The sequence below is a fragment of the Prenolepis imparis genome, unplaced genomic scaffold, assembly GCF_030444845.1.
Source record: "Prenolepis imparis isolate NDT839.2.m4 unplaced genomic scaffold, iyPreImpa1.0 SCAF_9, whole genome shotgun sequence".
NCBI classification, from domain to species: domain Eukaryota; kingdom Metazoa; phylum Arthropoda; class Insecta; order Hymenoptera; family Formicidae; genus Prenolepis; species Prenolepis imparis.
In genome coordinates, this window is record NW_028141167.1 from 9,459,769 (window position 1) to 9,471,788 (window position 12,020).

At 33.4% G+C, this 12,020-nt stretch overlaps 1 protein-coding gene across 31 annotated transcripts in view; it reads right to left on the reverse strand.

Annotated features, from left to right (window-relative positions):
- The window catches only part of Mhc (myosin heavy chain), a 50,709-nt gene that overhangs the window by 28,592 nt on the left and 10,097 nt on the right, over window positions 1–12,020 (reverse strand). For 11 of the 31 annotated variants that reach the window (XM_083045860.1, XM_083045855.1, XM_083045858.1 and 8 more), the window contains exons 5-10: window positions 11,772–12,004; window positions 11,273–11,336; window positions 10,533–10,631; window positions 9,859–9,962; window positions 3,265–3,402; window positions 2,544–2,813 (exon numbers count right to left, since the gene is read on the reverse strand). In XM_083045860.1, the coding sequence (XP_082901986.1) occupies window positions 2,544–2,813; window positions 3,265–3,402; window positions 9,859–9,962; window positions 10,533–10,631; window positions 11,273–11,336; window positions 11,772–12,004 (908 nt within the window). Of the gene's footprint in view, window positions 1–2,543; window positions 2,814–3,264; window positions 3,403–5,848; window positions 5,953–8,438; window positions 8,543–9,858; window positions 9,963–10,532; window positions 10,632–11,272; window positions 11,337–11,771; window positions 12,005–12,020 lie in introns of all 31 variants that reach the window. The other 20 variants (XM_083045863.1, XM_083045856.1, XM_083045857.1 and 17 more) reach the window with 2 other exon arrangements.

Below are 12,020 nucleotides of genomic sequence, written 5' to 3' on the forward strand. Positions count from 1 at the left end.
TAAAATTGTCGAACTCTATGAGATAAGAAATCAGATTCGTAAAACGTAAAATATTCATATTTTACCATTTCGATTTATTCGAAACTTCAGGCTGATCAAGGTCTCAGTACGAAAATCCATAGGGTGTCATAATACGAATCGGTGGTATAGCGCACCGTTTATCGATGGGACTGATTCAATCTCACTACGACCTAGCACGAGGTCGCTTTTTCGGATTAAAATTTGTATGTTGCTAGAGTGTCTCGATTTCAATGTACAGAATATCAATCGATACATTTATGCATAAACATCCACAAAACACAAAGAAAGTGATTCAAAGTCAAATTTAAAATTTGAAATTATTAAATACTAAAGAATATTTCATAATATTAAATCAACAAAATTAATTAAAACTTTATGCTATTAAATTATTTTCACTGGAAGAATTGTTGGAATATACATTTTTTTATTTTTATACAAACTGAGAAGTATCATCGATTATTCTGAACATAGATTTGTGATTCGGATGACGTAAAATGTTTGCTCACAAAGGGAATATATCTTTGTAAGTACCAAATTTGTGGGGTCCAACAATATTAGTCTACTTCCAACAACTACTAATTATCAACTGTGTCAATTATATCAAGGAAGGAAACCAACGTAAGAGGGTTTTTGAATAATCTTGACTGTCCTGTTTGCCAATGGACAGTTGAACATCGTATGTAGTTGATTCAAGAAAATAAGGCGGTAGACGGATTAATCATCTTTAAACCACCATGTCTACTTTACGTGAAGTCCACTGTTTCGGTGATGACAATAATGACAATTGGACATTCCTTCGTTCGTTGAGTGAAAAATTAATCTCTTTACCTCTGATGCTGCCTCTCTTCGAATCTTTGACCAGAGAAAATGAGAGTTCTTCGGAAAATCTAAGAGTATGCTTTTCGATAAAGCAATTCCTATCAAATCATGACATTTTAATAAAAATTTGGGGCTCCTAATCGGAGAAATTCTGCTATTCTATCGAGACGTGCATTTCAAGAAAAATTCGGGGCGACTAGAAGGGATTTTTCGGAGTCATGCGTTTCTTTTTATCGAAAAATGATACTATTCTAATTAGAATAATGATAATAAAAATAAATAATCATTAAAGACGCAATTTAGGATGATACAGAACTATTCAAAAAATTAACAAAACATTAAAATTTATGTTGGGTTTACAGCACACCTGAAAAGGGGCAATGAACGTCTAAGGAATCACAAAATAATTCAATAAACATTCTCGAGTCCATTCCGGATAATATAAATTCCTTCAGGAGATTAACGTAACGCCTAAATTCACGCTGGGATTTACTACAATTTAACAAAAGTCGGGCATTCAAGGAATTATCCATTCAAGGAATTATCCATTAAAATATTTAAAAAATTGTCAATATATTATTCTAGATAATCCATTCAAGAATTGATAACGAGATATCTAAACGCATGTCACAGCATTCCAAAAGAATAAGAACATTCGGGGAATCCAGGAGTCTATGAAGATTTAAATTATCCTCAGAGAAATTCATACTTTATCGAAATTAATGGTCAACGACAAGATTATCGTGCGATTAACTAGGGATCTACAAAGATCTATAGATCTCTTAGAGAGATCGCGAAAGGCATGGGGAAGGAGGGCAGACCGATCGTTCACCTTCTCGATCAGCTCGATACAAGCTAGCAAGTCCATGCCAAAGTCAATGAACTGCCAGATAATTCCCTCCTTCTTGTACTCCTCTTGTTCGAGCACGAACATGTGATGATTGAAAAACTGCTGCAACTTCTCGTTGGTAAAGTTGATGCAGAGCTGCTCGAAGCCGTTGTACTGCGAGATACCGAGGTATAATTATGGGTTCTAAAGGAGAATCTTTCGACAACTGGTTCGATACGATTGATTCGAAATTCATGCGAATCCCGATTTACTTCTCGTGACTCTCGATTTCGAGAGTCTCTTTCTTTCCTATTTTCGACTTTGTCGTAGGAGAAAGTGAGTTCGTGTGAAGATCGAAGGCGTGAATTCTTTGCATCTTCGATGTTATTTTTTTCTGTGCGATCGATTTCATTATCACGATCATGTCGACAATTTAAAAAATAAAGAAAATAAAGCTGTTGTTTTTCTTTTCGATATTGTGCGCCGAAAAAGCAGTATAAGCGATGTTTACTTTTTATCAAAATATTTGACATTAAATATTTAATAATTAAAATGCAAAAAATTCGATCACAATCTCTTTTTAAAATTAAATTTATCTTAGTACGGAATAATTATTAATTATACGATTTAATCGTTCCTTTAATCGGCCAACTATATATCGATAGAAAATATTATTATACAAATTTTCGAGATATCTTGTACAACAGCAATATTTTACTAAAAATATTGTGTTAATGTCTATACACGAAATATATAATTGGTGACAAAATATCAATTGCTAAAAATTTTACACAAAAATTGTCGACAATCACGTGTTGATATATATAAGTATATATGTGTTTGTATATTTGTGAATCGTGACTTGGAAACTTACGTCGAAGATCTCGAAACCAGCGATATCCAGTACACCGATAAAGTGCTGCCTCTTCTGCTTGGTGTCCAGGGTCTCGTTACACTTCTTCACCAGCCACTTGAACAATCTGTCGAACATCGCCTTCGACATGGCACCCACAGAGTAGGCTACCTGATCCTTGTTACGACCTTGGGTGACGAACTCGTTACCGACCTTGATCCTTGGCTTCAGCAAGTTCTTGTAAAGATCGGCACAGTCGCAACCAAGCAGCTTGGCCACGCGCTCACCTTCCTGTAATGTGAAGCGTGACATTATTTTTCTTTCCCGCAATGTTCTTTCTGATCTCATTAATCTGAGGAGAAACATCATATAACAATAGTATTCAGTTTTCGAGAGAAATAGATTTTAATTCTTAATTAAGAGAGAAACATATTTGAAATATTTTAAGTATAGAGCAAATATTTGAAGAAATATCGATGACACACAAAAATACAAAAGATGTTCTAAATTGTGAATTGTTTTAAAAAATTTCCAAAAACAAAGAAATAAATATAGGTAATGCATTAAAATTGACGGGGATTTAAAGATTATATAAGTGTAAAATTTAATTTAATTATTTTATGTTGAAATAATCTTATATATTATTAATAAAAGTGACAAAAATAATGAAAAATAAAAAAAACATTATATTATAAATATAATATTATAATTATAGTTTCTAGTAGCTATTCGAAGTTCTCACCTCAGTGCCATCGGCTTCGGCCTGTTCCTCACGACCCCTCTGCTTGAACTTCATGCCACCCATATGCATGACAGCCGCGACGATCTTGTAGATGTTATCCTTCTCTTCCTGGGTGAAGCCCAACACGTCGAAGGCTTGCTGTTATAGAGAAAAGCTTCGTTAAAATCTTTATTTTACCAACATTCTCACATCAGAGATCGTTTAAAATCACGAAGGAATTGATTTGCAAAAGATGTTCTAAATTTCTCGAAAGTGCTTTATACTTTTTCTAAATTTCTTATACTATTTGAAATATTTTAGAAATTTAAAAATAATAAAATGTATACATTTAATGATTTAAGGAATAATTTAATTTGATTCTTTATCATGTATTGAATTCAAAAAAATGATTATCATTAAAAAAGGGGTGATAATCCTTAAACCTCTCTGACGTGATTCTTATTATCAGTTTCAATAAATTTACATAGACGAAAGCGACAATTAGTAAAAACACACAAGGACGACACAAATAGTTACACTTCCAAGCACGACAAACGATCGATGTAATTTATTACATTGTACATACATCGTTCGGCTTCGCACGTTGGAAGTTGTGTAAAAAAAGAAGAGAGAAAGAGAGAAAGAAAGCTAGAGCGCAGCGTTAAGCGCGATTTCATCACATTATCAATTAAGGTCATTTATTTGACGATCGATCTTGAAGAACTTACTTCCCTCTTATATATTTAAAAGATTTAGAAAGGAGTTCTTTTAAGCTCTTAAACGACGATCAATATAATTCTAGATTAATTGAACTTTAATCAATTAAACCAGAATTAAATTTAATGGACATTGATCGAAAAAATGACCGTAAGAATTCAGCTTTAATCAATCGTGGGTCAATCAATTCCTCGTTCATTTCTAATTCAGAAAGGAAGCGAAGAATCAATCGGACCTAAGATTGAAATCAGCTGATTATTGGTGAAACTGGTCGGAAGCGTTTTTGCAGCAACGGCGAAAAGCAAAAGCAAAGCTCGTGTTACGTGGCGATAGCCCCTTTTCTCTAAGCTCTAGGTGTCAATGTAGGCTCTCAGGACTACTCTGCTAGAAGAAAAGAAAGAAGAAAAAGAAGAAGAAAAAGAAGAAGAAAAAGAAGAAGAAAATTTGAAGAAGAGTCGACGAGAGATTGCGAGCTGGATCTCTAGATCGCGTTCGTCGCAAAGTGCCTCCTTTCTGTTAAAGAGAAATAAGATCGCCCTTCAGGGTCAGCCTGGACGATTCCTCGTCGATTTCAACCCCTCTGTTTCTGAGAGGCAACTCGGATCGTTCTTCTTTATTCGACGTCGCCCTCGATCGATGAAGAATCGCTTCCTCGAGGCTGCGTTTCCAAATTTATCAAAGTTTCAACCTGGGGAAGAGGGACTTTCAACAGGGGGAAAGTAACTACCAGGGAGATCAACAGGGTCATTAACTACTGAGACGTAACGTTCGAAGTATCGTTGAATCTCTCAATCGGGGTAGAAAAGAATTTCTCTCAAGATAATACAAGTTTCTCCAGATGAAAGAACTGGAGTCTCGGTACCAAAGGGGGAACAATAGTACTACCGGAAATGGATGATAATATCATACTAATATATACATGGTAGTCGTGTGAACGATGTGATAGTTATAAAAATCGATAATGAAGCAACAATATCTCTATCAAAATTATGTGTACTTATATATGTATATATGCAATACGTGTATTTAATATGTATATAATACGTGTATGTATATATAAGTGTATATCTGCACACGTAACATGTAATATATATAATATTTAATTAATTTTATATATTTAAAATTTTTATTTTCAACTCTTAATTAATATTAAAATAATATATGATAATAATATATAAAATAATAATAATGTTTTCATAAAAAAAAGATTAATATAATATAAGTATCAACATTATATTTTGAAAGTATTACATTAATTTTTATAGGATCTTTAGATTTATCTACAAAAATTGATAGATTAAAATAAATTGTTTAAATTTATTTATATTGACGTATACAAAAATAAAAGTAAAAAAATGTGAAACACTAAAAACAGTAAATTAAAGATTAATAAGTAAATTTCGATTGACAATTAAATAATTAATTTTGATTAATAATTAATAATTAATTTTTAACATAAGATTAATCCGATAGTAAATAAAATAAAATAATTTGAGAATTGAGTAAAAATATTAAAGAAATAATTTTATAAAAAATTATATAAAAAATGTACTCTATTGTTGCTTATTATCATTCGTGTTATATGTATTCTTTGAGATCATAAACCAATCTGAGACAGAAAAATAACAGCGACATCAATCATCAAAAGATCAATTATCTTTATTTCGCCACTAAACTATTATCATTTCATAATTAATTTTTATTATAAGATTATCTCAATTTTAATCTACTAATTAAATATTTGATAAAATCTCTTGATGTGATCGACATCGCTGTACTAGAAGGGACGGGTTCATATATTCAAATAATCTAAAGATACGGGGTCGAAATTTCATGAGAGGGGGAGCAACGTTTCTCCACAACCGGGGTGATAACTAAGGAAACTTACATCCGTCAGGAGACATTCCTCGCCATCATCGACGTTGGGGATCGTGATCTTTCCTTGAGATACGTTGGCATAGTCGTATATGTTGTTGGACAAGAAACATATGTCTGCGAAGCATTTCGAAGAACAAAATTGCAGTTTCAAAAATTATTTTAATCTCGACGTTCAGTTTCGTTTCTGATTCGAGGATCTGATTATCGATTCGTCCTTGATCTAATAGCGGCCTTCGACTTGCGACGTCGAACTTCGATTGTTGATCAATATTATGCTGTCAATTTTTGGGACTCAAAGCTTTTGTGTGACTACATTATCTCCAGAAAGATATTTAAGAATGTCATCTTAAATTTAAAAAATATCTAATAATAATATAAATTTTTAGAATAAGCCTTATCTCGAAAATATCTTTCTTCTCTACAAAGAGTTTACATAGCAATTCTGAGAAACTAATTATTGCAGTAGTTTACAAGAAAAATTTTTCTTTTCTTGATGATAATTTATCTGTAAAATATGTCAGAGAGAAATTTATCTTCTTTCTTTTCTATAATATTATTTTTACTTAAAAGTTACTTCTTTTATTTTTAAGAAAGGAATTTTAAATTCTATTCGACAGAAAGAAAATTTGACACTTCTAAGAAAAATTATTTGGAAGACAATTGAGTCTCAAAAGGGAGGAAAAACGAAGAGATTATCATTGGCATTTGCGAATGCGCGTTTCTAACAGCCTAATTTTCTAACTGGCACATACATATACGGGATGGACGATAAATTTGAGGTGGGCATATCGGGGAGCGGGGCGATCAGTTACTATCGTATTTCGACAAAAGAGAATACTTCTTTAGTATGAAAAAGCCTCGCGCCCCCAATCTCCCCGCACCCCGATTGCGGCGGCAGGCAGCTTTCGCAGGCGGGGGGCGAGGGGGTGGCGAATCCTCGGGCAAACCTCAGCACCACTTTGCTTATTATTATTTAAAATAAAAAAAGATGGAAAAACAGAAGAATAATTCTTTTTACAGAAAGTGAACCAACTGGACAAAAAAGAGTATCTATTGTCACTTAATAAAATTAAAAAAACACAACTGTAACTTTATATTAATCAAATAAATTCATTAAAATATATTAATTAAATATTTAACTATATTATTAATTAAAAATAATCACAAAAATAAAATTCAACTTTAATCGTCTGACAGATCTCAACAGAATTTATTCTTCTAAGACTTTTTTATATTTTTTCCGTGGCAAAACATGGTCCACAATGTAAATTAATGTTGTTAAATAATTTCACAAGATGCCAAGGGAGTCTGAATTTTACCGAGGCTCAGAGACACCCTGGGGGCTGGACTTACATCCGTTGCATCCATCTCCAGACCGTCGTTGATTCCCGGAATTCTGGTCTTACCCTGGTTAATGTACGAGTAGTTGCTGATCCGGTTGCTCAGCATGGTCAGTTCTGTATTAGTCACATTTTCTTTTTTCAACACTCGATCTTATAATCGGCAAGCGAGCGATCGCAAGCGATCACCGTCGACACTTTGAGTCGCTTTGTCATCGTCAAGATTTTATCCTCCTCTTTTTTTCAGAAAATATATTTCTTAATTTGACTAGCAAAAATTTGTATTTTTAATTTTGCTATAAATTACAAACTGAGCGAATAATTTACTATTGATTGAATAATCAAAAAATTAATTAATTTAAATACTTTTGACAAAAATGATCAAAGTCGTCGGTGCTCGCGACGATTTGCAGAAAAGACATAGAAGGTTATTTTGGCGGCGAGTATTCGCTGAAAGACTGATAGAGCGATAAAGAAGAAAGAGAGAGAGAAATTGAGAGAGAAAAGAGAAGAGAAGTTAACACAGATGTCCGTATGTGATGCTGTAAGAATATGTATCTAGTATTAATCATGTGACATATTGAAGAGCTGCAATGAAAATGTAGAAAAGCAAAAAGATAAAGAAAGGAAGAAAGTGAGAAAAAGAAAGAAACATTTAAGTGAGAGAGAGAGAGTACAGATAACACATAAAGAGAGATACAGGTAACACATAAAGAGAGAGAGAGAAATACAAAGAGAATAACACATAGAGAGAATAGCACATAAAAAGAGAGAGAGAGAGAGATAATAATACAATAACATTTCACAAGAAACAAAATATGCAAACAAAAGCTGATGCAAAAGGTTCAAAGTGTATGAAAAAGAATCATCGCTCAGTGTAGTACTCAAATAAGCGACAATACTTTCCCGGAAGCGATCACTTCTCACATACGGAAAGGCGACAATTATATGTACGAAGGACTTGGTGTTTAAAGAGTCGGATCTCGAGTAGAAAGTGAAACGATTAACAGAACCAATCATTTTAAGAAATGACGATAAAATTACTTATAGCGATAGACAAGAGAAAAGATGTTTTTTTCACAGAGAAAGCTTCTGTGAAAAACTTTAAAAATATACTAGAAAGAAATACATATTTTTTACGTTATTAAATAATATAGAATTGTTTATAAAAATAAATAGTCTAAATAAAAACAATTAAAATTTCTTTTATCTCAACGCGATCATTAACGCCGGCTGATCCTGCCCGGTCGTTACACTTACATCGGTAACCAAAAGCTCTTCGCCGTCATCGAGACCGGGTATCGTCGTCTTGCCTTGCGACACAAAGTAGTAGTCGCGGACGTTGTTGGACAGCAGCGCCATTTCTACAGGATGACCGGAGAAAACATGCGGGTGGTTAGAACAGCCGATGGTGAACCATGCTTCCTGCTGGCTTTCCATCGTGCTACATCGAAGGGGGCAAAGGGGGGTCCTATCTACAGGGAATCTGTGAACCCTTATGAGTTCGTAGGTTCTCTCAACTGCGTCTCAAAAAGACAGACATACCGGGGAAGACAAACAATTCTAAGATGGAGCTACCTGTACTCATCAGGGATTAGCTCGACGAGGAAACCACCGAACCGTTTGCATTTTTTCATCAAAATTTTATTATTTTTTTTTTTAAGTATTTTATAAGAACATGTATTTTTAATTAAATCATGAATTTAAATCTTTAAAATCGAGAGAAACTCGTTAAAAATCTAAGAATTTGCCTTTTGTCTCGCATTAAGACATTTCTAGTAAATTATTCTAATATAATTTTTTATTAATTATTTATAAATTGTGTCTACATCAATTATCTGTAAATTATTTTAATGCGCGCATTTTTTCTCTGAAAGCTTCTGAGAAAAAGCTAAACAGTTTGAGATGGTTCTCTCGCCTACGATATCAACTCGATACTAAATTACTCTCTCAAAATATGTTTCTACAGTACAGCTCTGCAAAATGTCGCTACTCCTTCTGCGGATTGCGCTAGGAGAATATTATATACAAGATGTCCCAGCTCTCGTAGCAAAGATGCCTACCAGCACACTAATACACAAGAGAAACGTATTTGTCGGCATCAAATTTCTTGAAAAAATATAATTTTATCTAATTTTTTTTTTAAGAAAAATAAAAGCAAACGATTATTCCAAATAAAACATTTAATCAAATAAAATTTCTTTAAATTATACTAATAAAAACCAATCAATTTTATAGTCTTCATTGTTATTATTAGAATTTTTTTCAATTTAAGGTCATTGATCTTCTTTTCTCGATTAAAATTTGTATCACTTTAAAATTATTAAGACGTCGAATAAAAATCTGTTTCTATTTAAAATCATTAATAAGAATTAATGATAATTAAAAAATAATTTAATATCTTATATGTAAACATTAAATTGCGCCATCTAAAATTTGATTGAGAAAGAAAGTCGATTTCAATAAACACGTCTCTCCCATGATGACCTCGTTTTAGAGGTATTATTAATTGCCTGCTACAGTTGTTTCAGGCAATCATATACGGTTAATTCAAGAAAACTATCGACTGACTAGCAATCGAGTCTAAGATATCATATACATGGGGCGGGGGGGGCAAGAGGTTGGCAAAAGTAAACGAGAGACGAGAACCCTGCGATATTCGTCATCGTCAGGTCCTTACGTCAGTCAGCAGACACTCCTCGCCGTCGTCGACGTTCGGGATCGTTGTCTTGCCCTGAGATACGAAGTAGTAATCGCTGACGTTGTTCGAGAGGAGGCATATGTCTGCATGGAATGAGGGACATATAATTTGAATGCAATGAGAAACTTTACTGAGATGCGTGAGAGGAAGAAAGGCAACCTTCCGGGCGATATCACGCCTCAGATTTACGTGCGGATCCTTTTTCTCTCTCCAGCTTTCACAGCACCTGCCTCATCCTGACCTAATCCCGTTATCGGGATCGGGGTAGCGATCGCAAACCCGTCCCAGAAATCACCGCTACCTCGAGAAAATTAATTTTTCATCTCGAAAATAATTTATTAGATTTAATTATGTTGTCTTTAATATTATAGCACAAAAGCGTTATTCCCTTGTATAATAATTTGCGATTAATTTCTTATATATAAATTAGATTGAATTAAATTAAAATTAATTAATTTAATTAACCAAAATTAATTTAGTTTGATTAATTTTTCGTTATATTTCAGAAGTATGTGGATTTAATTAATTTTTCGAGGCAGCGATAATTTATCAATACGATTCTTAAAAGGAAAATATAATTTATAAAAATCGACGCATGAACCCTATTTAAATTTCGAATTTCTATTTTCTCGCGGAAACATTAATGAACTTACCCTTCAGTCCCTTGACTGATCCGGACATCATCTGGTAGAAGATGTGATAGGAACGCTCCAGAGTCTGTTGAGAGATGACACGAGCCTTCTCCAGCAGATCTATACAAAAAAAAAGATCATTTTAAATATATCGCGTATACCATGAACAAAATATTTTAGCAAAAGTATCGAATAAATTTTAATATAATAGTTTTATGATGAATAATAAAAGTGCCTGCACTGCATATTTAAAAAAATGTTTTAAAGAGTTCATTTCAATCGCATCATTAAAAATAGCAATGATAATTGAAAATTTGGTCACATTAAAATAATTGATTTAATATAATAATTTGACTTGCTTTATAAATAAAAATAATATAATTATTTTTTTCTGCCGACAAAAATTCATCTCAAACACAGTTGTGTAAAAAAAAAGATGAGCATGATACATTGTTGTTTATAGCACAAAATTGAGTAAGGAAATTGTGTTATGTGATGACGCGAGTGAAATTTATGCCAAATGAAACGAATCGGAGCGGTCGTGCAAAAATAACCGAATGCAATCGAAGAACAGCTCGAATGATGCACATGCAAATCGAAGCCAACTGCATCTCTACATATGTGTTAGGTCGTGACGATAATAAACGCGTTCCTCCTCCGTCACCTTGACGTGACTACTAAACACCGATCGCGATTAACTGCGCAAAAATTAACAACCGCAATTTCTTTCTCGCGATATTTGAAAATAAATCGATACTTACAAGTCTCGATATCAGCACCGGCCAGTTTTCCAGAGGGACCGAAGTGAATACGGATGAATTTACCCTATTTAAGAAAAGATATAATTAATTAATCTGCTGAAATAATCAAACTTTATTAAGCTCTCAATCACACTCGACGAGAAAAATCAATCATATTAAAATGTGTCTTTCTCAACTTCCAATCTTATGTGTTTTTCATAAAATAAATTTATCTCATAAAATTATTTCATAAAATAAATTTAATAATTAAAGCAAAACAAGAAATTAATTGACAATTTCAATTTTAAATTTAATAATAAAAAAGAATATTAAATTTCCGAGTTTTAAAATAAAATTTCCATATAGCAGCTTCTTCTTCCTCTCATCTCATCTATATTTTCCAAGATGCTTTTATAGACTTCCTTGCATATACGCAATCGTTTATCTTGGCCAAATATAGTAATGGCTATTTTGTCTTATTGGACGCATCGTATTTAAGCGTTAAAATAGAAGCACTTACGAAACGAGAGGAGTTATCGTTACGGACGGTCTTGGCGTTACCGAAGGCCTCCAGGACGGGATTGGTTTGTACGACCTGGTCCTCCAGGGAGCCCTTCTTCTTCTGACCCGGATCTTCCTTCTCTTTCTTGGTCGAGGCACCGACGGTGGCAAAGTACGCGATTACCTTTTTCGTGTTCTCAGTCTTTCCGGCACCAGACTCACCAGTGATCAACATAGACTGGTTCTCGCTGTCTGTTGGGAGTAAGAG